Consider the following 27776-nt stretch of genomic DNA (forward strand, 5'->3'; position numbering starts at 1 on the left):
ACATTTTTCCAAAGAAGACATCCAAATGGCCAACAGACACATGAAAGAGTGCTCAATATCGCTCGGCATCAGGGAAATCCAAATCAAAACCTCAACGAGATACCACCTCACACCAGTCAGAATGGCTAAAATTAACAAGTCAGGAAACGACAGATGTTGGCGGGGATGCGGAGAAAGGGGAACCCTCCTACACTGTTGGTGGGAATGCAAGCTGGTGCAACCACTCTGGAAAACAGTATGGAGGTTCCTCAAAAAGTTGAAAATAGAGCTACCATGTGATCCAGCAATTGCACTACTGGGTATTTACCCCAAAGATTCAAAAGTAGGGATCTGAAAGGGTACGTGCACCCCGATGTTTATAGCAGCAATGTCCACAATAGCCAAACTGTGGAAAGAGCCAAGATGTCCATCGACAGGTGAATGGATAAAGAAGATGTGGTATATATATACAATGGAATATTATGCAGCCATCAAGAGGAATGAGATCTTGCCATTTGCAACGACGTGGATGGAACTGGAGGGTACTATGCTGAGCGAAATAAGTCAAACAGAGAAAGACATGTATCATATGACCTCACTGATATGAGGAATTCTTAATCTCAGGAAACAAACTGAGGGTTGCTGGAGTGGGGGGTGGGGTGGGAGGGATGGGGTGACTGGGTTATAGACACTGGGGAGGGTATGTGCTCTGGTAAGCGCTGTGAATTGTGCAAGACTCAGATCTGTACCTCTGAAACAAATAATGCAATATATGTTAAGAAAAAAAAAAAAGAAGAAGAAGAAGAAGAAGGTAGCAGGAGGGGAAGAATGAAGGGGGGGAATCGGAGGGGGAGACGAACCATGAGAGACTATGGACTCTGAAAAACAAACTGAGGGTTCTAGAGGGGAGGGGGGGAGGATGGGTTAGCCTGGTGATGGGTATTAAAGAGGGCACGTTCTGCATGGAGCACTGGGTGTTATACGCAAACAATGAATCATGGAACACTACATCTAAAACTAATGATGTAATGTATGGGGATTAACATAAGAATAAAAAAATTAAAAAAAAAAAAAGAACCAATGGTTTCCTGACATGTGCTCTTTTTTCATGGTGGGAGGGGCAGAGGCACAAGAGATAGCAGAAATTTCCCAGGCCTCATTGAAATCTCAGTCACAATCTGTGATTATCTTGTTTTTATTGATAGTTTCCCCCATTAAAATCTAAGTCCTCTTAGTGCCTGGCCTCTAATAGGCACTTCTGTTTATTAAATTAATGTTAAGTAAGAGCATTCTGGAAGTGGTTTGAGGCTAGACTGCTCAGGATCTTGCCATGCCATGTTTGAGAGTCTGGACTTCATCCTGAGGGCATTAATCAGCCATCAAAGAGGTCTGCTTTAGAAAGGTAACTATGATGGTAGTTGGGTGATGAATTTTAAAAGAGAAACCAGTTCAAAGGTTACTGTAATAGTCCAGATCAGAGGATAGTTAAGGCCTAAACAAAGGCATAGGGACCAGTAAGGAGACTGCTTTGAGGTGCCATCATCAAGAGTCAGTAATAATACCACGTATTAAGTGCCTACAGTAGGCCCAGACTCTGTGCCATCTTCGTTTGTTTGTTTTTTTAAGATTTTATTTATTTATTTGACAGAGAGAGACACGGCGAGAGAGGGAACACAAGCAGGGACAGAGGGAGAGGGAGAAGCAGGCTTCCCGCCAAGCAGGGAGCCCGATGCGGGGCTCCATCCCAAGACCCTGAGATCATGACCTGAGCCGAACCGACTGAGCCACCCAGGTGCCCCCTCCATGCCATCTTCGTAACAGGCGAGCAAAGCAGGTGTCAGTGCAGCAAATTTGCATATACGAGGGCAAAACAAGTTTCGGAGAACGTATATAATCTCCCCCAGAATCACACGGCTAAATAAATGGCTATTCTGGGATTCTATCTGATTCCCAAGCCCAAGGAATGAAGCCAGGTTTCTAGCTAAGGTAATTCCTTAGATGATGTCCTTTGCCGAAATGCATAAAGTTCTGATGGGAAAGATCGTGAATATGGCTTTGGACACCTGGTGAGAAGCCTGTAATACGGTAAATGGTTCTTCATGAAACAGAAACTGATTCTGGCTGACCTGCTGAAAAGGATATTTCTTGGAAGACTGGGGGGGTGGGTGGCTCACAGAGTCAGTGATAGGCTGGAGATACAGGCTTCACAAAAAGGGAGTTCCGGAGGGCTAGGCAACGGGAACTAGTCGTTCACACATTCTTCCCTCCCTGTTTGTCTTGCTACAGTCCACACTCTGTAATCTTCGTCCCACTGGTCTTGTTTTCAGTAAAGTCTGGTCAAGCCAGCTCCACCTCCTTCTTCTCCCACCAGGGCCTCCCCTGTAATGAGATTTTTTAAAAAAGTCCTGCCCGAGTGGTGAAGTGCTTGTCCGTGGTCAGAGATGACTGGGGGAGGGGACCGAATTAATGCTTCTGTTCTTCAGTCATTCCTTTACCACCTCCGGCTGCCTTTTTTTTAAGATTTTATTTATTTATTTGACAGAGAGAGAGAGAGTATAAGCAGTGAGGAGTGGTAGGCAGAGGGAGAAGCAGGCTCCCCGTTGAGCAGGGAGCCCGATGCGGGACTCGATCCCAGGACCCTGGGATCATGACCTGAGCCGAAGGCAGACACCCAACCAACTGAGCCACCCAGGCGCTCCCCAGGCTGCCTCTTCCTATTAAACATAAACAGTGTCTTACTGGGTTCCAGCTGCTACAACGAAAATACCATAAGTTAGGTGGCTTAAACTGGAAACTTTTATTTTTCTAAGTTCTGGAAGCGGAGAAGGTCAAGATCAAGGTGCCAACAGATTCAGTGTCTGATGAGAGCCTGCTTCCTGGTTCATAGACTGCAGTCTTTTTGCTGTGTCCTCACATATAGAAAGGCTAAGGGAGCTCTCTAGGGTCTTTTATAAAGGCACTAATCCCATTCATGAGGAGCCCACCCTCATGGCCTAATCACCTCCCAAGGCCCCATTTCCAAATACCCTCGTATTAGGGACTGGGTTTCAACACAGTAACTGGGAGGACACAGTCTCTGAGCAGCAAAGGGGAAATTTTCCCCTCCCGAATGCAGAACTGCTTTCCTGCTTTCTTCCTTTCAACGCCCAACAAAACAAGCGCTTTACGCTCAACATGCCAGAAACTTCCAAAACATAAGCCCTTCTTGTACCTAAGGAGAAGTTGAAGGCATGGGAATGAAAACTGCTCTAACAGCAATAAGATTTTATGAGCCATCAAAGTACTTGTAGCTGTATGGGTAAGTCAACACAATGAAAAGGAAAACATACCTGGCCTAAAGCCTTCTGACATCGAGATTCTAACCTGTCCACACCGTGACTTGGGAACCATTCTGTTCCCAAGCACCCTCTCTCAAAGAGGAGTGAAGTACCCCCACCGAAGAGATCCTAGGGGAGATCCAGAGGTGGAGACCGTTGGTAGTACGTGGGGTATCTAGAGGAAAGGGGAGAGAGACGCACTTAAAACACGCGAAAACTGGAGACCTCGGGGCCTTGTGCGGTTGGCTCTTGTAGCTGAGTCTACAGTAGGTAGAAACAGGTTCTACCCCTCAGGCCGACCCCGTCTGCAGGCCTGTCACGACCTCACCGCCTCCGGCTGGACACCAGGGCGTACCTGGGGCTTGTGTACCCTCTCAAGGGTCTGTGGGTCCCCGGGGCGGTGCGGTCTTGCTCCCACAGAAAGAACCGCGAGGCGGGCCTCAGCTCGTCGGCTGGCGGGAGCCGCGGGCGAGGGTGGGCGAGGGTGGGCGCGGGTAGGCGCGGCCGCCTTGCGGGCTGGGCTCCCTTCCGGCTCTCGGGCAAGTTGACTACAATAGTACCTATTAGCTAGGGAAACGTACAGGCCCCAACATCCCTAAATCCTCGCACTTGGCGAGTGCAGCAATCGACGACACTACGGGCCTCCCCGCCCCAGACACGCAGAGAGAGCGGACCCAACCCACCCCGTTCCCCGGCGCGGCGGCGCTACCACTTCCGCGTACTCGCCGTGCAAGCCGCGCACGCGCCTAGAAGCAAGCTACGGTGGCCCTGCTAAGGACAAATTATTGACGTGCTACTGGTCTGCAAATCCAATCCGAAAAGTGTGAACTGACTGGGATAATTTAGGAAGGCGGCCACGGAGGCATTTACGGAAGGGGACTTATACACGGACTTGGGAGTAGGAGGGGGTAAGGGGTGGACAGCCGTGAGGAGGAAGAGAATTCAGTCTCCGCCGCCTAACCACCAGGGACTGGGAGCGGACACTCTGGAGGCGCGCCCCGGCTGCCGGGTGCCCCGCCGTGGGGGCGTGGTCTCGCGCTGCCTCGGGCGGGGGCGGGCCCTGATCCGGGCCACGCCCCGCCCTGCCAGTGGCCAAGGGCGCGGCACCCTCACTTCGCTGCAAAGCTGTGGTCTGCACCAGCCGAGCGGAGGTGATCCAGGTGAGTCCCCGCACCTACGGGCAGTGCGGAGCTCCGGCTCTCGGGGCACTTCTGCTCCAGCGCTAGGCACCGCCCCTACCTCTGCCATCCCAGGATGAATAGGGAGGCGCTCCGTTTCCCCTTTCTGGTCTGTATACTCCTACCTTTCCATCCCCTTTGCCCTCCACCTGCCCTGCATCCTCCCCCTGATGGAGTGGGTTTGGCGCGTTGAAATGGGGCCCACCTCGCAATCTGTAACTCAGGGAGATTCTCAAGGTCAACCCTTCAGTGCCTTCCTTTTCTCTCCTCCTCTCCCCGGGCTGTGCAGACCCGGGCGCTCCTTGTTTCTGCCTCCCGGAGCCCACCCGACCTTGCCAAGTGCAGCTCTGGTGCAGAAGATGGGCGGGCGGGACGCTGCAGGGGCAGTGGGCAGTGCAGGCCCGATGGGTGACAAGTGCCCTGGGAGCCCTGCGCCTGCTGCGGATGTGGATGTGTTGCTAGGAACCGTCCGGGAGAACCTCCCAGGGAATTGTTTGTTTTCCTGCTGCCTCATAAAACCGTTTGTCGGTTTGTACTGGAACCCTTAACGTGGGTCATTTCCTACCTCTGCCCGAGAGCAGGAGACTCCGCAAGGGAGGAAGACTCTCCATGTACGGTTCTACTTTGGATTTCAGAGAATTTTCCTCCTTATCTGTGTCACTGCAGCGAGCCCCAGGGCCACTGCGGTGGGGCAGCTGCAGGGAGGTGGAAGGGGCAGGAGACTGATTGGTGAGTCATTCTCCTAAGTTGTGGCTTCTGCTGTTACTTTCCTTTCCGACCAGGAGTTTACGAGCTACTTTGTACCTTAAGGGACAAGTGAATGTGGAATAGGAGGTAAAGGAAAAGCTGAGACAAGAGGGTGTATGTAGGAAAGGAGTGACAGTTGGGGTTGTAATCTCTCAACTGGAGAAAGGGAGTCCTAGAGGGAAGGACACTACTGCTGTGGGGACCAATGACTCTGCGGTAGCTGTGGACCTAGGCGTGGTCCTGTGGAATTGCTGCAGATTTGAGATTCCTCTGTGCGTGGGAGCTGCACCCAGGGCTTCTCTTGGGAAATCTGTAGATCACTGCAGTTTGTGGGAAGCACCCAAGGTTATCGGTCAGAGTTATAAGGCTATGTTTTAGTTCAATGAATTCAGTAATAAGAGCACAGTATCCTGGTCAGGGGGTTAAGAATGTTTATTCTCACAGGGGTTAAATTTAACCAAGTTAAAGAAAACTAACCTCTAAAATCCAAAGAAATCCTTTTACCCCTGGGAAGACATTCTGTTAAGCTTCCGTCCTGACACAATGTTACAGAAATAGAAAACTTTCCCAAGCAATTTTTTTTTTCCTGAACTGATGTTACTATGAATAAAACAGATACACTAGAAAGATCACTGTAGCCAGCTATAGAAAGTGTACACCAGGGACTTTCTTAGATTAAGGAACAAAACTGGAGAAGGGCAATCTTCCCCTAATTTAGACTTCCTCCTGTTGGCCGAGAGTCCTGAAGAGACAGTCATGGAAGGAAATTTCCTAACCTGGAGGACAGCAGAGGGAGTGAACAAGAAAGAAGGGCTTTGCCCCACTATCCAGAGACATGCTGAAAAGCCCCTGGAGCAATCTGGAATGAAGTGGATGACAAATCAGGCTGTCAAAATGCAATTTAGTGCCTACTGCACAGTTAGCTGTATTTAAACCTATTGTTCCCTGTTTAATATTTAAATATTCTGAATCTATATTCAGAATACAGTTGCCAACCACAGTTGACCATGAACCATTTCGTATTTTTAAGCAGTGTTTGTTTAAAAGATTCTACATAATGCTACAGTTTATGCAGTTGAATTAATACTACTTGTGAGTATACCATCCTCCTAAAAAAGAATTCAGCAGTTATCAGCTAGGATACTACTATGTACATGAGAATTCCTGTTTCCCTCACTCTCTCTTACAGTGTCTACCTACCTATCTTTGTGAGGAGAAAAACATCAATGAGGAGATAAGAAAATTGCACTACCTTCCAAATAACATTTGGAAATCCTTTAAGGATTTCATCGTTTGGGATTGTAAGTCCCCCTTATTGACTCTCTGAGTTCTTGCCAGAGTTGACCTGTTCATTAACTGGAACTCGGGTTCTAATACTCCAGTGTCTTAGTTCACTCTTTTTTTTTTTTTTTTAATAAGTGGTATTTTATTTCTCCAGCCAAAGTAACTTAAATGATTTTGGCTCAGCTTCATCCTAAGCACAAGGAATTAAACCCCCCATTTCAGGCAGCCCTGCTGGTTCTTTCATCCAGAATGTCTGATACCCTGGTGAGGATTCAGCAGCTGCTAAGAATTAAATACAGTCTGCCCACATTTCTTGTGATGGAAAATCCAAGTAGTGCCACTGTGATTCATTTGAGAGTTTTGTTTTCCTCTTGTGGAAGTCAGGGCTTAGTTTCCCCATGACCTTCAGTTCCTATGTAATATGCCAATTAAGGCACAGTTATGTGGAAATCATGACATGAAAAGAAATGCCAATTTCTGTGTTGCTTTGCTCCTTGCAAGCCCGTACACCTGAAAGATTGGAGGAAGTTTTTCCTTCCTGGAATCTCTCCTCTTGTCATACTGCAGTGCTGACACTCATTAAAAGAAATTTAACAATAAGTTACTTTCTGGACCTTTTCCAAGTTTTTTTTTTTTTTCCTTCCAATTAGAAAGTTCTCAGGCTTTAATCAGTCACAGACTTGGAGTTAATTATTAGCTCTCTATTCCTATTAATATATTTTATGCTCAGGAGAGAGTTTGAGGAGATAGCAAAATTCCAGAAGAGGTCAGGTGTGGTCAGACTTGCTCTCCAATCTCATTCAGAGGCAGTAGAAGCAAGGGTGGAAAGCATAGACTCTGGAGCCAGTCTGTCTGGCTGTGTGTGAGTCCAGGCTTCCTCTGTGATGGCTGCGTGACCTTGGGCAGATTACTAAACCTCTCGGATGCTCCGTTTCCTCATCTGCAAAAGAGAAATAATAAGATACCATAGGGATGCTGTGAGCAGTTAATACTAGTGAGCTACTTAGAACAGTGCTAATAATTGATTTCTCCTACCACTCTGGTCTGTATCACTGCACATACCCTTCTAGTCTCTACCCTTCAGACTCACTGGTGTCCTTTCTCTTCCTTACACAAGCAAAGCCCTTTCCCGGCTCCCGTGTCCTCACTGTTTTCTCTCCCTGTGTGTCTCTCCCACATCACTTGATGTCCTTCAGAGCCCTTCTCTCAATCTGCTACTGTCCTGTCTCATGGTCCTCCTGTGTCGTCTCCCTCTACGTCCCTGTGTCTTCTGGAGGGTCAGGACCTTGGCTCTCAGTCTGGATCGCCATTGGTGCCCTGCGCACCTCGCCGCCTCGCGTGGTGCCTGGTGTGGAGCAGGGGATACGTCAGGGAAGGAACCATTCCCCAAGGCAATACTGAGGAAGATAGTAGGTGTGGACTTCAGGCAAGCACTCCATTTAGGTAAAACGTTTGTCCTGCAGGGGTTTTATCAAATCCGCTCCATTTAATGAATTGTTATGTGATTTTTATTTTCTTCTGCATCCCACGGCTTCTCCCCATTCTTTCTCCTGCCCTTTGAGGTGGGTGCCTTCAGACCATGGGCAATGTCCTGCAGCCTGTCGCTGGGATCACATCCCTTGGGACCTCGGGCCCGGCATGGCCCCAGCCTCCTAGGTGAGGTGCCAACACACCTCTTACCCCATAGAGCCTTGTGTGTCAAGAATCTGGGAAAGTTTGTCATCACACCGTCATGTTACAGTCCACCCTTCCTAGATTCCTGAGGAGCTGAATTACCAGTATTTTCCAGGGGAGACTCAGTTCCACTCAGGCAGAACTATTCCCATGAACTTGGGCATCATGCTGGTCCTGTCCTCTCCCACTCCCAGCTGGGGCATGCAGTTAGGTATTAATTGTTTTCAGCACTGACAGGTCACCAGAGTGTTGGGATTAAAACAACATGGGAGGGGCGCCTGGGTGGCTCATTCTTTAAGCGTCTGCCTTCGGCTCAGGTCATGATCCCAGGGTCCTGGGATGGAGCCCCGCATCAGGCTCCCTGCTCCGCGGGAGGCCTGCTTCTCCCTCTCCCACTCCCCCTGCTTGTGTTCCTGCTCTCACTGTGTCTCTCTCTGTCAAATAAATAAATATCTTTAAAAAAAAAAAGGGGGGAACTTGAATTTTTTTTTTTTTTTTGAGAGAGAGAGAGAGCACAAGCAGGAAGGGCAGAGGGAGAGGGAGAAAGAATCTATAAAGCTGAATACGTTTGGATTATATCACATTTATCTCTTAAAGGGACGGATCCCCTACCCTTCTAACTGTTAGCTTCTGCTTTCCAAGTGTTCTGCCAGGAACATTGATGAGGAATCAAAGAATGTGAGGTCCTGGGATGTACCAGTCGCTGACCTACCTCTGCTGTTCGCCTCCCTGAGTTAATGATCAAGTGCTAGATAAATAATGGTATGCCTATTTAGCTAACTTTTCACTTTTAGCCCTTGGAGAAGTATCTACCAAATGTGCAACGCATTGGTGGGGAGTAGTCATTTTTCCTCACCTGGGTTATTATTCCTTCTCTTAAATGTCCACGCACTTTTAAAAAAATCTAGCTGTCATGTGAAACTTTGACACTCAGACGGATCTCGTAATCTGTTTCATGTAGAAGTGGCCAGAATGGGGGCGGCTGGGTGGCTCAGTCAGTTAAGCATCTGCTTTCGGCTTAGGTCATGATCCCGGGGTCCCAGGATGGAACCCCACGTTGGGCTCCCTGCTCAGCAGGGAATCTGCTTCTCCCTCTCCCTTGCCTCTCCCCAACTTGTGCGTGCTCGCACTCTCTCTCTCTCTGTCTCTCAAATAAATAAAATCTTTAAAAAAAGAAGAAGAAGAAGTGGCCAGAACTGGCATTTTGAAAATGTAGGTTGGACACAAAGAAGTCCTGTGATTCTTTTTTCTCTCCCGTCATGGAAACAGGGAATTACTTTTGTGCGGCTTCCCTCCGAGTTCTTAAATTTCTCCTTTGAGCTCTAGATGGGTTCATGAGGGTCACTGCCCTCCCTGAGATGATTGTGAGGACCGTTCATTTGTAGAAACAGCTAGAGGCAGAAGTGAGGCTGGGCAGCTGCCCTGGGGTGCCATAAGCAGATCTAAGTAGACACCCGACACAACTCCAGAGTTTTCTGAACCACCTTCCATGTTGGGGACTCAGAAGTCCATTTGGGACGATCAGACCAGTCCTTTAAGTGACCGTCCTTGTGTCAGGCTCATGAAAATGGTGGGTTTTGCCACGTAAAGTAAGGAACCATGTATAAAGAAGGTCAGATGAATAGCACAGGGAGCCAGATAAGAATTTTAACGAAACCTCAGGGAACGGCTCCAAGTCATTCTCTGAGTGCTTTATCATTGTTCCATTCCTGGGTGTGTAAAAAAGGACACCGCTAAGAAATTGCAGGACAGTTTGAGGAGAACAATCTTGCAGAAGGAAGTAGGGGGTGACCACTGTCCAGCTTGGCTTTTATCTACTTGTGTGAGGGGAGAGAGAGCTGAAAGGTGAAAATCCTTTCTCCCTTAAAAAATCCAGTTGTTTTCATTTAGTTAAAGAAAAGTTGATGTAACTTCATGGCTCAGAAGTAATAACTGGAGGCAAGTGCTCAAATCTATAAAGCCTGCCTTTTACTCCATTTGTGCAATGTTGATTGTGCTCTGGGGAGTTACTGTTGGCAGCCGAGAGAGACTTGAGTAAAGAGTGAAGGAGAGCTTCACCCCAGGAGTATTCTGGTGTGTGTGGCTCAGGAAGTGTACGGGGTAATTCTTGGAACTGAAGGAACCCCTGCACCAGCGAGATAGGGCAAGTGGTGGCGAGAAGTAAAAGGCATTCACGGTGGAAAATAAGTAAAACAGTCTTCCACAGATGACAGAATCCTGTATGTAAAGCATTCCAAAGATTATGGATCCAGCCCTCCCTTCTCCTGGGCTCTGGTGCCTGGGCTCTGTCCCCCCGCTTTGCTCCTGCGGTAGAAGCCCAGGGTGCAGCTCAGGTCGGAGCTGGAGTTTTGCAAAAGCATTTCTCCTCATCGCTCCCTGTGCTGGCGGAAGAAGTAATCTAACTCCTGGGTGATGGGGCAAACCCTGCAGGGTGGTGTAGTAGCAAAGAGCTAGACCTAGGGGTCAGTCGGCTTGTGTTCAGACCCCAGCTCTGCACTCACTAGCTGTGGGGCCTTAGACAAGTTGCTGAACTCCTTTTGCCTCAGTTTTCTCATCTGTCAAATGGGGATGATAATACTAACTACCACATAGGATCGCTGTGGGGATTGTTGATGTAAACTCTACCGTGGGCCTGACAGGGGAGAAGCAGTAGGTCTTATAGGAGGTGTTCAGGATGTAGTGGTGATATTATTTCCCATTTTGCTATTTCTGCCATGTGGGCTGAAAAACTCCATGAGGAGTTAGTTTGGTGTGGAGCCTGCTTTAAGGGTTGCCCTCTCTCTCTCTCTCTCGAAGGAAGGAAAAGGGAGGAAAGAGGGAGGGAGGGAGGAAGAAGGGTGATTCCCAGGCCCCATTAAGCCCTACAGGATCAGAAACTCTGAGGGATGGGGTGTGTTTTAACAAACATGTTAGGTGACATTGATGCTAAAGTTTGAGAACCACTGACCTGGAACATGGGACAGCACTGTATTGTGTTTCTGTCTTCATGAAAGTTACTATAGAAAATGTAAGCAGGAGACATATCCTGTGTCCCCAACACATTTGGAGATGTGTACTATTTTCATCAACCAGGGTTCAAGTGCATGTTAGAATAGCTAACCCATCAGCTGGAACAAACGTGCACACATTCAAAGCAAGCCTGCAGCCCACACGGGTCAGTGAGGAGTGCAGGCATCATGGGGGAAGGGGTAGGACTTGCACTGGCCCATACTGGCAGGATTGGACCGCAGGAGCGATTCCTGAGATGTCCTGCCTCACAGCCCACTTGTTTCTTAACCCTCAGCATGGGGGCTTCCACCTTCTCCCACTCCCCTAAAACCCGGCTGTCAAAGGGTCCGCCTCACCAAAGTCAAGAGTATATTCTTGGTCTGTTCATGCATCTTGGCAGAGGTGTCCACTGGTTCCTATTTGGAGCTCTTTCTTCCTTACGTTTGGGGTCCGTACTGATCCTGCTCCCTTTGCACCTTGAAAGCTCTTTCCATGTGTAAGAGTTGAGTCCGCCCAGAGGGCCATCTTGGTTAACGGTGATGCTTGCTTGCTTGGCCGAACACCTTTCCCTTTGGGAAGTGACGCTTCCTCTACTAAGACTTAACAGTCTCGCACCTTTTCCTCCTCTCTGCCCCTCTTCTTAGTCCCTTGCCGGGAGAAGCAGCCAGTATTGACTGTTACCTGTCTGGTAAAGCCCCTCTCGTGATCTGGATCTGTCCTCCCTAACCCTGTCTCCCAGTGCTCCCACCGTCCGCGGGGCCCAGCCACACCAGCCGCCTTTCTGTCCCGCGAGTGTGCCAGGCTTGTCCTCACCTGGGGCCTTTGCACTTGCCATGCAAGTACTCTTTGTGCAAGGACTCACTTTGCCGTGCAGGTACTCTGACCTGAATAGTCTCTGCCCCAGAATGTCGTGTGGCTGTTTCTTCCTCATTCTTGTGTCAGTGTAAATGTTACTGCAGCAAGGTCTTCCTGGTCTTGAGATATAATTGACATATGACACTGTGTGAGTTTAGATGTATCATATATATTTTTTAAGATTTTATTTATTTATTTGACAGCGAGAGAGGGAACACAAGCAGGGGGAGTGGGAGAGAGGGAAGCAGGCTTCCTGCTGAGCAGGGAGCCCGACGCGGGGCTCGATTCCAGGACCCTGGGATCATGACCTGAGCCGAAGGCAGACACTTAACCAACTGAGCCACCCAGGCGCCCCTAAATGTATCATATATTTCTTTGATACATTTATTCCGGGCCGTATGATTGCTATTGGAGTGTTAGCGAACACCTTGGCATGTGTGTTATCAGTCTTCTGTCCTCATTAGAATGTCGGTGCCTTAAGGACAGGGACCCCGTCCTGTCCACTGCCGTGTCCCCCACCCCTCAGCAAGTGCCTGGCGTAGAGTAAGTGCTTTGATGTTGTGGTCGAATCAGTGAATTAGGTGTTCTTAGACACATTATGCTGTCCACACTAGAAAACTGACTCCCTCCCAGACACAGTATGCTGACCACACTGGGAATCTAAGTTCGACCAGCCTTTTGCCGAATTTGAATCTATTTCAAACAGAATCGGAACTAATTTCTGAGTCAGAGCACCTTATTGATTTGTAGGAAAAATCAATATCTCCTTGTTTAGCAAGTATGACTTAAGTAGGCAGACATGCACACTCACCAGTATTTACAATATGCCTTCGTATTTGGGCCAACATTTATTAAGTGTTCATACCAGATGCTTATCTAGTTTCTTTCCTTTATTTTTTTTAAAGATTTATTTATTTTAGAGAGAGAAAGAGTGTGGAGGAGGAGCAGAGGGAGAGGGTGTCCCAAGCAGACTCTGCGTTGAGCGCGGATCCTGACCCGGGGCTCAATCCCATGACCCTGAGATCACGACCTGAGCCAAAACCAAGAGTTGGATGCTTAACTGTCCACCACCCAGGTGCCCCTAGTTTATTTCCTTTAATTCCTCCAATCATCCTGTGAAGTAAGTAGTTAGTATTCTGTTTTATAGAGAAATTGGGTAACATTCCCAAGCTCGCAGAGGCAGTGTCTAAACATACATCCATCTAACTCCAGATTTCCTGCTGTCTCTACTCCTGTGCATCTTTCCATAGGAGAAGACAAATCATAAAACAATATTCAAGGGCGCCTGGGTTGGCTCAGTCGTTAAGCGTCTGCCTTCGGTTCAGGTCATGATCCCAGGGTCCTGGGATCGAGTCCCACGTCGGGCTCCCTGCTCGGCAAGAAGCCTGCTTCTCCCTCTCCCGTTCCCCCTGCTTGTGTTCCTGCTCTCACTATCTCTCTCTCTGTCAAATAAATAAATAAAATCTTAAAAAAAAAAAACAACAATATTCAAGTCTGCTAGGAGTAAAAACATTTCCAAAAGGATCTCTACTCTTAAATAAGTGGCAGGTAATTAAATTAAATATAAAATCTAGTTTCTTTTAAACCTTCAACTTAATATCCTTTCAGTTGAAAGACGGCCAGGAAACGGTTAACTGAAAGCATACACCCCTGCAACTACTAAGAAGGGAGGGGAGGCAGCGGCCCTTCTGTCCTATTTCTGCCTTTCCCCAATACATTCACTTTCATTTTGTAGGGTATGTTTGTATCCAGTTTCTGATCATGGCTATGAAGGGGAAAATCTGGAATTGGGTGTGTGTTTACTTGTTTGCCTGTTTCCTCCAGTAGAACATGAGCCTCATGAGGGCAGGGACCAGAGTCTGGGCTCTTCATCTCCAGCCAGGGGCCCAGTGAGTGGTACACAGCAGGTGCTCAGTAAACTTGAATAAGCAGGTGAATGAGCATCTCTGGCCACAGTGCGGGTTTCGGTAACTGCAGTTCGCCGATTTCCATGGTCAGCACTGGAAACCAGCGTCCTCCTAAATACTCCTGCTTTGCGGATACTTTAGCACGGCTGGCTAGGAGTTCAGAAAAAGAAGTGAATATATATAGTTCCAAGTTTTCATTTGCGGTGTTAAAATAGCAGTTCTAAATGATAAATTCTTAAATGTATATTATCATTCATTCAAACATCCCCTTTTATAATTGAATCAGGGCAGAGACCGTTCACGTTAACACACGTAATATAACCCGATCCGTAACATTTGCTGAGTGCTCACCACGTGTCAGGCATCATGCTGGGCACTAATACAGTGTCCCCATCCCTGTCCCTGTGTCTTCCTCGCGACAACCACAGGGGCGGGTGGGTACCACCAAGGTCATCATGTAACAAATAAGGAGGCCGAGACCACTAAAACACATGGAGGAATTTTCCCAAGGACACGCACCTAGGAAGTGTGAGAACCGGGTTTGGAGTTCAGTGTCATTCCAAAACTGCATCCTTAGCTACAAAGAGCACAGAGCAGGTGAGTGACAGGAAGTCACATATGACTGACTATTTGGTTCCATCACAATATATTGCTATTCCTCTGATTTCTCAATTCCTAACTATTGTCAGGCCACTTTCCGTATGATTTTATAGAAATTATAGAAAAATACAAAGGAAAGTGTACAATTCACCTGTCTAGAAATGATTATGTTTATGATTTTGATATTTTCTTTTAAAATTTTTCCTGTTATGGCGAAAACGAAGATTATACTGTATGTACACTTTTTGAAATTTTTTTTTAAAGATTTTATTTATTTATTTGACAGAGACACAATGAGAGAGGAAACACAAGCAGGGGGAGAGGGAGAGGGAGAAGCAGGCTTCCCGCAGAGCAGGGAGCCCAATGCGAGACTCGATCCCAGGACCCTGAGATCAAGATCTGAGCCGAAGGCAGATGCTTAACGACTGAGCCACCCAGGCGCCCCACTTTTTGAAAATTTTTTAACCTAACATGCTGTATGTGAAGCCCTTTTCAACATCTTTAATTGTGTGCACACCACTTTTAATGGTTATACAATATTCTATTTTATGGGTGCACTATTTATTTAATTAGTCCTCTTTGCTTGGCCACTGTGCCGTTTCTGTTGTTGCTGTTATAAATGGTGCTCAGTGGGGCGCCCGGGTGGCTCAGTCGTTAAGCGTCTGCCTTCGGCTCAGGTCACGGTCCCAGGGTCCTGGGATCGAGCCCCGCATCGGGCTCCCTGCTCCGCGGGAAGCCTGCTTCTCCCTCTCCCACTCCCCCTGCTTGTGTTCCCTCTCTCACTGTGTCTCTCTCTGGCAAATAAATAAATAAAATCTTAAAAAAAAAAAATGGTGCTCAAGTGAATGTCTTTTGAACCAAATCTGAGTTTCTGATTATTACCTCCAGATAGCTGCCCAGTGGAATTAATGAATCAAAAGGTATGAACGGGGGCGCCTGGGTGGCTCAGTTGGTTAAGCGGCTGCCTTTGGCTCAGGTCATGATCCTGGAGTCCCGGGATCGAGTCCCGCATCGGGCTCCCTGCTCGGCAGGGAGTCTGCTTCTCCCTCTGATCCTCTTCCCTCTCGTGCTCTCTGTCTCTCATTCTCTCTCTCTCAAATAAATAAATAAAATCTTAAAAAAAAAAAAAGGTATGAACGATGTAAAGAATATTACCGTTGTTGGGCTCTTCTCCAGATGGTTCTGTTTTACACTTTCCCACCACTGTGTAATAGCGCAGACTAGGTACTTTTAAATAGGTACATAAAAACATTTCTATTTATACAAATTATAACTGCTCATGGACACAGCTGGAGTGTGACCAGTCTCGAAAACAGTGTGACGATTAACAAACACCAAAATACAGCGAGGCGGGTTGCAGAGGACTCTAGAGGTGCCTTGGAAGTTGAGCTCCAAAGGAGCTGTTAGACCACATGCCGTGTGTCTGGCACCATGCCAGAGACCAAGGTCTAGGGCAGAGCTCCCACCCCCAAGGCACCTTATCTTCTTGGGTCGATAGAAGGGCTGCTGGTAACACAGAGCAGGTATATAAGCAACAAAATGTGGTGTGCAGCCCAATGAGGGCTCGTGCCAGAGCTGAGGAAGCCTGCACCCGGGAAGCTATCTGCCGGCTCCAGGGTTTGGCATCTGTAATCTGCACTGCCTCCCCTTAACCAGTGCGCACACCTGCACCCGAACCCACCAAGGACGATCTTTAAGGGGTGGGACCGTCCTTCTCTTTGCCCTGGATTCCTCAGAAGGACTCAGCAAATGATAACAGTTTTTTTTTTTTTTTGGATCGCTGACTGAATTAAGCTGATTCTCTCCTGAAAGGACAAACCTTAAACCATTTTCCAGTCCCTACTGGATTCATGTTTTCAACAGCTGTGGTGACAGAGCTTTTTTTCTGTGTTCTGACTTCCTCTTTCTCTGCTTCAAAGGTTTCAGTAGACACTTTTGAGGGGAACAAAAGGGATCCTTAGGCACCTCCTTCATGCCGGGCACGGGGCCAGGTGACAAGCATTATGTCGGTTGGAGGTGTCATTCGGGAAAGCCGCCTGGAGTGACGGCTTGCTTCGTTGATTCCACAGGCGTCTGTGGGCACGCTCTGTGCTTGGCATGGCGGGTGCCGAACGCGGTCACCCCCTTGGGAACTTAGCAGCTGCTGTCGCTGGCTGTCGTCTCTGGTTTAGCATGGATCACACCAGCTGGGCAGCGCCGACTGCTACGGTGTTGGAAGCAGGACTCCTCACATGGGAGTGTGACGGGGTCAAGGAGGGCTGTCTCCGCCTCCTGCAGGCGGCTTCCTGGCCTTTGTTCTAGTGCCTTTGCAGGTGTGTCCAGGGCTCCTGCAGGGAGAGGCTCAGGGAGGTAGGCACTCCCCCCCCCCCCCCCCCCCCGTCTGAGCACACTCGCTGTCCCACGGATAGCTGTTCGGTCTTTTGCAAACCACCCACTCTAGCACTGGACTCTGGGTCCCCCTTACTGTATATTCTCTGCCCTTCAAAGGTACTTGTTGTTCCTGGCTCTGCTTGCCCATACCCAGATTCCTTTTCCCTAATACCCATTACTGTTGCAAAGTGGGAGCGAGGGTAACTTGCACTAGAGTGTGAATGTCTGACAGGTTTAACCTCCCAGATTACATATATACTTTGGAAGAGGAGCTCAGTAGTAAATGCTAATTTCAGATTGTACATTTTTGAGCAGTCACCTGAGTGTTCATTGCCTGCAGCAGAAACATCTACTCAAGAGGTACTTCTCGGGATGCCTGGGTTGCTCAGTCGGTTGAGCGTCTGCCTTCGGCTCAGGTCATGGTCCCAGGGTCCTGGGATCGAGTCCCACATGGGGCTCCCTGCTCCGCGGGGAGCCTGCTTCTCCCTCTGCCTCTGTCTCTCTCTCTGTCTCTCATGAATAAATAAATAAAATCTTAAAAAAAAAAAAAAAGAGGTACTTCTCTGTCTAGCCACTTAGCTTCTCCTACCCCAAGTCCGTACAAACCAGAAAAACCAAGGGCAGTGACTAAGCCATGAAATTTTGCCTGTGCCTGAGTATTTGGCGAGGAATTCTAAAACCTGCTCTTCCTTAGTTCTTTCCTCTACGTGAACCTCCATTTCCTTCGCTGTGAGGGGAAGCTAATGGGAGTTTTGTGAGGGTGAAAAGTGAGCTGAAAAGTGCTACACAAACACAGCGTGACCCCGTGCTGCCAGGTAGCCTGGCGTCCGGTTCGGAGGCTGGGGTCTGGAAATGGGCTCTCGCTCTAGGACTCTCCCAACTCGCAAACATTGACCTAAGCCAGGTGTGCTTAATTGATTGTCCTTAAACAGGTGGCTTCTGACAGAGTGAGTGACAGGTTCATTTTGAGTGACCTGTCTGGCCAAACGTTGTTGAGCTCCAGGGACATCACATAGGTTGGAAGGCTCAACCGTTGCTTTTTCAAAGAGGTGTTCGGAATTCACCCTATATCTTTGTCTCAATAACTACTACCTCCCCAAGCTGATTTTCTACATTTCAGGAAGCAACTAATTCTAGAAGGGAACGAGCACAGGGAGATGGGGGGGGGGGGTGGGCAGCCAGAGACTGCTTGCTTTCTGCAGCCGTTCCTGACGGTGGGGAGAGGGTGGCCAGGAGGCCATTGGTGTGCTAAGTCACAGCCACAGCCCTTTGCAGTGTTTCCCGCCCCCCGACCCGGGCGAGGTGGGCTGGGCGCCCCTGGGATGCAGCTCAGGGTGAAGAATGAAGGAGAAACTGGGGAGAATTATTGTGGATCGTGAGGGGGTAGGGGCAGACTTTAGGACTTCAGCCCTAAATGTCATTTTTGAGACCTAAGGGAAGCGTACTTTTAAAGAACTGAGCTGCTTTCTGGTGCCAAATTCCACACTGAGAAAGGCGCTGTGACCCCAACATCAGCTCTCCATTTGGAATCCAAATGTGAATCCCAGCTCTGGTGCCTTCCATTTTGGACCCTGGGAACATGCCTTACCCTCTGGGTACTCTTGGAAATAGGGATCTTCCGTCTTGCTGGGTTGTTCGTGCAGGGGATGAGAAACACTTTGGGGCAGGGGGGCCTCCTGGGCTTATAGGACAGATTGCAGTGAGCCAGTTAGCAGGGGTGGACATTTTAAACCAAGCACAAGAGACTCAGGAGCTGCTGGCCCGTGGAAGCCTCGCACACAGCGGGCAGGCAGTAAGGATCTCGGGAAGCACCATGACTATTTCCCCATGTCCCGCCTGCCTCACCTGTCCGGTGACCAAAGCTCAGAGCGGTTGGAGGGGCAGCACTGATCTACCTTGAAATGATGAGGGCTTCCTCCTACCTGCCAAGTTCTCTTCTCTTTGCTGGCCAGTCTGTTTCTTCTCTTTTCTTTCCTTCTGGGGCAGAACAGTAGTTAAAAGAGCTGAAATTGCAGAACACTGAAAAATGCTGAGATTCGTTTGTTCTCCATTTTATGATGAAATTTTTCAAATATACAGAAAGTCTGGAAGAATCATATACTGACCATCCCTATAGCCACCACCTGGTTTCCATAATTAACATTTGGCTGTATTGGTTTGTATTGTCATTTCCTGATGCATTTCAAAATACGTTGCAGGCATCAGAACATGTCACAGGGCTGGTTTTGAAGTGAGAATTCGATGAGCATCCTGGCTCCCCAGAGCTGCCCAGAGCCGGGTCTCTTAGCAATGTGATAGGCTCCAGAGCTGGGCTCTGCTTTCAAAGCACTAGAACCAGGTCTCCTACCTTCTATACCAGTATGTGCCCCAGGATCAAAGGGAGTCCCGAGGTGCCTGTCCTCAGTGTCGCCCCCTCCATGCCAACAGACACACACACACAAAGAACTTGGAATCATTGTATACTTACTGTTTCATATCCTGCTTCCCTCTCCCTCCCTCCCTCCCTACCTCTCTCCTCGGTCTCTCTCTCTCACTCTCTAATTTAATATATCCTTTAGAATTTTGCCATGTTAACCTTTTTTTCGAAACTATGGTTTTTAAGCAGCTGTGTCCCTCTACAGCAATGCCTACTGCCGTGGTGTAGCTACATCTTGTAAACGTAATGTTCATCGGGAAAGAACACACGATATGATCACGCACTTTTCTGCGTGTACATTGCATACTTGAATAACGGTTCGATTCTGTTGTGTGATACACAGTAACATCTGCATCTGCCTCTTCGGAACATCGTGTTTCCTCCCACCTTTGTGATCCTGTAGGTAGACCTTTGCAGGGGGTGCAGCGCCGAGCTGCAGGCCTCCTACCGTGGGTGCCTGTGGTGCTGGGTGGTACCCTGACGTCTTCGCCTTCTTCCTGCAGAGCAGCATGGCTGTCCTCTCTAAGGAATATGGTTTTGTGGTTCTCACCGGCGCTGCCAGCTTCATCATGGTAGCTCATCTAGCCATCAACGTTTCCAAGGCCCGAAAGAAGTACAAAGTGGAGGTGAGTGGGAACCTAGGTTTGTTGAGGCAAGCGGAAGGAGAGGTGAGAAGCTAGAGGCCAGCACTGGCAGTCTGAGAACCACACCTACTCGAAATGCTGCCCCTTTCGGGCAGGAAGAAGGCAGGAAATGGGGGCCCCTACTGGGAAGCAGTCTCCATCTTGATTTCACTGGGTCTCTTCTGTAGAAAGACCAGCTATGCTGGGACGAGAACAGCACAGCCTTTGGCTGGAGCTATGTGCCAGGAAGAGTGTTATTTTCTAACGAGGGGTAAACAAGTGGGACCACATCAAACCAAAAAGCTTCTGTGCAGCAAAGGAAACTGCCAGCAAAATGAAAAGCGCCGCCTACTGCATGGGAGGAAGTATTTGCAAACCATACATCTGATAAGGGGTTAATTTCCAAAATATATAATTCATACAACTCAATAGAAAAAAAAAATTAAAAACTGGGCAGAGGAGCTGACCAGCCATTTTTCGAAAGACTACATACAAATGGCCAACAGGGACATGAAAAGGTGTTCACCATCACTCATCATCAGGGAAATGCAGATCAAAACCACAGTGAGATACCACCTCACACCTGGTGGGGAAGGGCCATGATCAAAAAGACAAGAAATAACCAAAGCTGGTGAGGATGGGGAGAAAAGGGAACATACTGTTGGTGGGAATGTAAATTGGTGTGGCCACTCTGGAAAACAATGGAGGGTTCTCAAAAAATTAAAAATAGGACTACTATATGATGCCGCAATTCCACTTCTGGGTATTTATCCAAAAAAAAAAGAAAACACTAACTCAAAAAGTATGTGCACCCCCATGTTCATTGCAGCACTATTTCAATAGCCAAGACATGAAGTAACCCAGGTGTCCATCAGTGGACGAGTGGATAAAGGAGATGTGGTGTATATATAGGATAGAATGCTACTCAGCCATAAAAAAGAACGAAATCTTGTCATTTGTGACATCGATGGACCTTGAGGGCATTATGCTAAGTGATACAGGTCAGACAGAGAAAGATAAATATCCTGTGATCTCACTTATATGTGGAATCTAAAAAAACATAAAAGCTACAAGGTACAGCATGGCAGCTGTAATAATTCTATATTGTATGTTTGAAGGTTGCTAAGAGAGCAAATCTTAAATGTTCTCATCAAAAGAAAAAAACTGCAACTATGGTAACGAGACTTATTGTGGTGATCATTTCACAACATATACATATATCAAGTCATTATGTTACACACCTGAAACTAATACAATGTGTGTCGATTTTTAAAAATAAGTAATAAAATCAACTAAATAAAGAGAGTGAGATGGCGGGGCGCCTGGGTGGCTCAGTCGTTAAGCGTCTGCCTTCGGCTCAGGTCATGATCCCAGGGTCCTGGGATCGAGTCCCGCATCGGGCTCCCTGCTCAGCGGGAAGCCTGCTTCTCCTCTCCCACGCCCCCTGCTTGTGTTCCCTCTCTCGCTGTCTCCCTCGCTGTCAAATAAATAAAATCTTTAAAAAAAAAAAAAAGAGAGAGAGTGAGATGGCAAGTCTTCCCTGGTGTGCCACTTTAAAAATGATGTCGTAAGGTGATTTTCTGTTTCCCAAGTAAAGAAACGTGTGGTGCTGAGGTTAGCCTGGGCTTAGACGTTAGACATAAGAAGGAGGTCTATTGGGCGCCTGGGTGGCTCAGATGGTTAAGCATCTGCCTTCGGCTCAGGTCATGATCCCAGGGTCCTGGGATCGAGTCCCACATCGGGCTCCCAGCTCAGCGGGGAGCCTGCTTCTCCCTCTGACCCTCTCCCCTCTCATGCTGTTTCCCTCTCGCTCGCTCTCTAAAAAATAAATAAAATCTTTAAAAAAAAAAAAAAAAAGAAAAAGAAGGAGGTCTATTAAATGCTTCCTTTCATTCCAGCTAATCTAAAAGGGATAATTACTGAGGTTGTCCCTGGTGAGCCAATTTAAATGTCTATTTCTGTTTAGCAACTTATAAATAGACTCTCTCACTAGAGCTTTTCTTTTTAAATTTTCATATTGGTTTTCCTTTTTTTTTTTTTCTTAAATGGACACATCCATTAAAATTCTCACACACTCAATTTCTATTCTCCCATTAAGGAAAATCTTAGAAGGTTGTGGTGTCTGATAGCTCTCGGGAAGGAGCTGTTTCCCTGTGGTGTCTTTGTGATGCATTGGGAACCCAGCAGTCATGGCACAATGTCAAGGGCACGGAGTCTGGCTCAAGCTGCCTCCCTCCCTTGTGCAGCCGTGACACAGATGTACATTCTTAGGACTGGATATTAACAGAAATACATTGAATCTGCCTCTGAGAGTTGAGACCTCCCTGTGAGTATTTAAGCAGAAAGTGATCATCTGTCAAGGGTAAAGTAGAAGATGCTTGAGGATAGATTATCTTTAAGGTTGACTGTAACTCAACACTGAATGCTGCTCTTGGCAACTTGATCCACAGCATCCTATTGTTTTCACAGTATCCTACCATGTACAGCACGGACCCTGAAAATGGGCACCTTTTCAACTGCATTCAGCGCGCCCACCAGAACACGTGAGTATTGGCCCCGAGGGCGCTGGGGATGTCTGCAGAGCGTGTGTTTTCTGCCCAGCACCTCGGTCTTTAGTACTCCGTTTGCTGAAGAGCAGCTGGGATGATGATCACGGGCACCTCCCTAAAAGGGTCGTAAAAAATATGTCTGTGGACAGGTTGAATATTCGGAGTTGTTAGAATAGTGGGGTTCTGGATAATCTTTTCAAAAATGTCTTTCAAGTTGCATTGGCCTTTGACAGCATTTGCAAGGTGCATCCTATCTAAGCTGAGATTGAATGTCCCAGCCCTGGGGAGGGAGCGGCTGTGAGCTCTGGAAGGAAATCTACTTGAATTCTCCACCACCTTCCTCGTGGGCACGTTAGAGCTGCGGACTTGTGCGCAGTGTGCTCTGAGTTACCTTTGATCCCGTGCAGAGAAAAGAGGGTGGATCCTAGTGGTGGGGCTTCTCCCTGCTCTCGATGTTTAGTTTTACTCTCAAGTGTCTAACTCAGCAAGTGAGAGCGTAAGGGGCGTAGACACACATCAGTGGGGCACTTTTTAAAAAAAGGTCTCTGTCTATTCCAGGTTGGAAGTGTATCCTCCCTTCTTATTTTTCCTAGCTGTTGGAGGTGTTTACCATCCGGTAAGTTTTTCCAGGGGGTTTTCATCTGTTTGGATTTTTTTTTTTTTTTTTTTAAGATTTTATTAAGAGTGTGCGCAAGCAGTGGGGAGGGGCAAAGGGAGAGGGAGAAGCGGGCTCCCTGCTGAGCAAGGAGCCCGACATGGGACTCGATCCCAGCATCCTGAGATCATGACCTGAGCCGAAGGCAGATGCTTAACTGACTGAGCCACCCAGGCGCCCATCTGTTTGGATTTAGTTCACTGAGCTCTTAGGGAGGAAAGCGGGAAATGGACATTTACCGAACATCTTCAATGTCCATTTAAAAGAATATCATTCCGTTACCTGTTACAAAGTTCTTTAAAGTAGGTAGAACTGTCCCCATTTGTTATAGCTCAGGAGAAGTCTCTTGGATACTGTGTAACCATCCCAGGAGCAGACAGCAACGTAACAAAGTAGAAGAATCAGAATTTGAACCCAGGTCTGTCTGATAGAAGGTTCGTGTCCGTAATTTTCTCATTTGCCATAGTCAGACATTGACGGCTTACAACGGTGAACAAAACAGGCCAAGACACCTGGTTTACTGTTCCTTGGGGCCACAGACTGTGAGCGCTTAAGTACATGTAGTACACGCGGTACGCTAGCCGGTGACGTGTGCCACGGAGGAAGACACAGCAGGGCAGGTGGACCGTTGTGGGTGGGGAGGTCAGGTGAGGATTGTGCCAATTGCTGAGGTGACCATGAGGCAAAAGTTAAAGAAGGTGGGGAGCAAGTGCCGCAGATGGCCAGACGTCTTCGGATGAAGAGCGAGGGCAAGGCCCTGCGGCAGGAGCCCGTCTGGTCTGTCCAGCGAACAGTGAGAAGGGCAGCGTGGCTTCCGTGGGGGGCAGGAGGCCGGGGGCAGACCACAGGGCCGTGTGGGCCATGACCTCGTGGACCGGAGAGGTGGTCTGCACTATACCTGACCTAAATAAAGCACGACTAGCTGGTCCCTCTAGTTAGGCATCCCCTGCCGTCCCCCCCCCCATCCCCTCTCCTGTCCGTCTTCCCTAGAGGACCATTCCTTGTGCTGAGTTCTCTAAAATACTCCATGAACTACTCTGGGGACAGCCTAGGTTTGGCGGTAACTCTGCAACATGATGGCCAAGCACGGCCTGGCAGAAACCAGGTTGCAGATAGTGACTTACGGGCCTGGGGTTTTTGTTTTCAGTGGTTTCACACACCTGATCGTTAACCTTGCCCCAAATCAACTAAACACACAAACAAATCCTAAAGTACTAACCTTATCCCCCATGGCGCCACTGATGAATTGCAAAGGTACCTGGAGACAGTGGTGCCTGATGTTTCACGAGCCCACACCCCCTCCCATTCTCTCCGACTCCTCTTCACCAAACGGGTCACCGGGGATGGTGCTCACGTAGGACTCGCAATCTTGCCTAACTTTTACTCTCTCTTCTCAAGGGTCATGGGAAGGGGAAGACATCCCCCCCTCCAAGACCGCATATTCTGGGGTGCCAGCATGACACGCTCTGCCCACTTTCTCTGGCAGAGCCCCTCAATCCAAGTGCGGGCCGCCGCGCCACCTGCTTTGAGCCCCTTCCGGGGGGCGGGGGGGTGGGGGGGAGCCTCACTGAGAGATGCAGTGACAGGCCCATGGAGACAGCCAGGCTTCTCCGCCAGTCCTGCCTTGGGGTCAGTTTCTCTTGGGGCCTATCCTTCGACCCCCTGGCCTGCGTCTCCCTCTCCGTCTCTTGTGCGCCCGCACCTGAGTTCCCCGGGGCAAGCCAGGAGGTTTCTTCCAACCCCATCCACCCAGAAGGTCAGCCCTTACCTCCACCATCCACGAGCAGTTCATAGGAGAATCACACATCTTTGATCTTCCTGAGACAAATAACATACATCCACCCTAACTTTGGTGGGGGAGCATTTTACCATATGCACGAAAGTTTCGGTAGCACATTGTGTCATCAGCCCTAGATGTTACTGAAGATCTGCTGTTTCTTGGTCGCCACTACTGACCTCGCCCTTTTATTTTAGCGTGTAGCTTCTGGCCTGGGCTTGGCCTGGATTGTTGGACGGGTTCTTTATGCTTATGGTTACTACACAGGAGGTGAGTACATCGGGACGTCTGCCCAGGAAACAAATTTAAAATCCCATGCCACTCTATCTTTCTTCTTAGCAGGGCTTTAAGAAAAGGGGAAGTAACTTGATAGTTAGGTGAAAGGTCTGCTATCTTCCTTCTTTTTACTAACCTTTGAAAAGTAACAAAACTAAACTTTGACTGAGCATTTTCTATGTGTCAGTCGCTGCTCTAAGGTCCTGGGGTATGCTGTTTAACCCCATAGCGATTCTGTGATGTAGATAGTATGTCCTACTTTATCGATGGGCAAGTCAGGCTCTGCCGGGATTTAAACCCAGGCAGCCTGACTCTGGAGCTCCTGCTCTTAATTCACCACTATAGATGGTGTGCCCGAGAGAGAAGGGGGAGAAAGACTCTTTTGGCTGTACTTACCTCTTGAAAGCGGGGGAACACTCCCAAAGGTCCTGGAGCAAAATTGCTCTAATTATTAACCCCCAATCCTCTTAAGGTCCAAATAATAGCGTTGCGGTGCATTTCTTGGCATGCGGTATCTAAATTACTGACAGCTTTAGGCCAAACATTGGTCGACCTTTTCAGACCAGTCTGTGACGGGCGACCCCGGAGGCCTTGCTAGAACGGCTTGTGGATGTTGACAGCACTGTCCTTCTGGCACCTCTAGTCACCTCTGCTCTTTCTCCTGTTTCAGAGCCCAGCAAGCGGAGTCGGGGAGCCCTGGGCTCCATAGCCCTCATTGGCCTGATGGGCACAACGGTGTGCTCTGCCTTCCAGCATCTTGGTTGGGTTAAAACTGGCTTGGACGGTGGGTCCAAATGCTGCCATTGAAGAATTAGAGGGTGTTTAAAAACTCATTCATTTTGAGTGACTTACTTTTATTTTCAGTTATTTTTTTTTCTAAATATAATAAAAACTTACCTGGCATTAGCCTCATACCTAAACCTGACTCTGTTGCTGATTTGTTTTTTGAGTCTTTACCTAAAGCAAATAGCCTGTTCCTACTAGATGAGAGAGGTGACAGATACTGAGCCCCCTCCTCACCCTGCCAGAGGATATCTACTTAGGTGAAATTGGGGAAATGTCTGATTGTGGTAATATGCTCCTAATCATGCCACAGCTGTGAAAAATTGGGGCCCAAAGAAGGAAAGTCTTTTAGCCTGAGTTGGGATATAAGAGTATCTTATCACTTGCTGTTAACACGTATGGTAACAACAAGAATTTTTTTTTAAATTTCTATTAAAGATTGCTTCTTTTGGGGCACCCGGGTGACTCAGTTGGTTAAGTGTCCGAGTCTTGATTCTGATCTCAGAGTCGTGAGATTGAGCCCCACATAGGGCTCCGTGCTGGGCATGGAGCCTGCTTAAGATTTTCTCCCTTTCACACCTGTGCTGCTCAGTAAAGTAGCCACGAGCTCACGTATGTCTGTCTACAATCAAATGAATAAAATATAAGTAAAAATCAGTTCTGTAGTTGCTCTCATCACATTTCAAGCACTCACTAGCCCGTGAGGGTTAGAGATGGCATCTGCACCCGGGCCCGACTCTAAAATCCATGCTTTTCCCACTGTACGCCATCACTTAAGGCTGGAATGCTCTGCTCAGCGACTGGACACGGTCAGCCGTGGCCACATGACCACCTGGAGCCCAGCAGTATGCACTCTACCGTAGTTCATGAGACGTTTTCCCCAGCATGGAGCAAAAGAAGGAAAATGAGGACTGTTTTCATAAAGCTTTAACTTGTATTCTTTTTTATATTAAAATGTCCTTTACAAAATGAGGGTGATGATGAATGGTATTTTGGGTCCAGACTTGAAAAAACTTAAGACTTTACAACAGGCTAGGGTTATGGTTTTGCTTTTTTGGTTTTGGTTTCTCGTGTTTATTTTTTCCTAAGAAGTGCACCTCAGATTGGAGAACTTGCTGCGGTTTCCCTTCTCATCACACAGGGTCTGGGCATCAGGGAAGCAGCAGGGGGTGGCCTGGGGACGAAGTGACATTTTCACGTTTGTTGGAAGTCTTGACAGGATGCTTTTCAAAGTCACGTGATCCATCTTTGTCATTCTGCTATTACAGAACGGGCTCAAATGAGGTTGTATAAGGAAGCCCACCACGTGAAAGGTGCTGAGGCCCCCCCACCCAGGGCTCGGCTGAATCCAGTGTGTAGATCTCTGCCATAGAGAATAACCGTGTCTTATGAGCTTTCTGTTCCTTTGTCTCCTTTGTCTTTTGGTGTTAAGTACCGGTGTTCACTGCCACTCAGGCCGTGTATATCCCAAAGAGTCAGTTTATTTCTGTAGAGAAACATTCTGGGCTTTGCTGTAGATGGAAACTAGAGAACCACACGGGTCTAATTACTCCACGTTGCACCGCAGGGGGCCCCCCCACCGTGGGGAGCTGTGTGCCCTTGGGCAGGTTTATTAGCCTCCCTAAGCCTCAGTTCACCCAGCTGTAAGTTGGGGATAATGATAACACCATAGAAAGTTCTTGAGCTCAGTCGACAGCACACGGACTGTGCGCCCCAGACCAAGGGCGCCACCTGCTGGTGAAGCTTCATGCATCAGGAGGCAGCATCCAGGTGACCTACTACCCTCTTAGGGTCTAAG

The 27776-nt window shown here is 48.2% G+C and overlaps 1 protein-coding gene and 1 long non-coding RNA gene across 2 annotated transcripts in view; one reads left to right on the forward strand and one right to left on the reverse strand.

Moving 5' to 3' along the window:
* The window catches only part of LOC123845906 (uncharacterized), a 136698-nt gene extending 132725 nt beyond the window's left edge, over nucleotides 1-3973 (reverse strand). Inside the window, exons 1-2 of the long non-coding RNA XR_010412179.1 lie at nucleotides 3652-3973; nucleotides 3309-3471 (exon numbers count right to left, since the gene is read on the reverse strand). This is a non-coding gene — a long non-coding RNA (uncharacterized LOC123845906). The remainder of the gene's footprint in view (nucleotides 1-3308; nucleotides 3472-3651) is intronic.
* Nucleotides 3974-4297: 324 nt separating this feature from the next.
* MGST3 (microsomal glutathione S-transferase 3) lies at nucleotides 4298-26115 on the forward strand. The gene is made up of 6 exons (XM_045876822.3): nucleotides 4298-4456; nucleotides 19819-19941; nucleotides 22408-22481; nucleotides 23046-23103; nucleotides 25117-25189; nucleotides 25866-26115. Exons 2-6 carry the CDS (start codon nucleotides 19825-19827, stop codon nucleotides 26000-26002), a joined length of 459 nt encoding a protein of 152 aa, XP_045732778.1. The 5' UTR covers nucleotides 4298-4456; nucleotides 19819-19824; the 3' UTR covers nucleotides 26003-26115.
* The last annotated feature ends 1661 nt before the right edge of the window (nucleotides 26116-27776 follow it).

Source organism: Mirounga angustirostris, unplaced genomic scaffold, assembly GCF_029215605.1.
Source record: "Mirounga angustirostris isolate CCGP_5_RB_7025 unplaced genomic scaffold, mMirAng1.0.hap1 SCAF_6, whole genome shotgun sequence".
Classification (NCBI taxonomy): Eukaryota; Metazoa; Chordata; class Mammalia; order Carnivora; family Phocidae; genus Mirounga; species Mirounga angustirostris.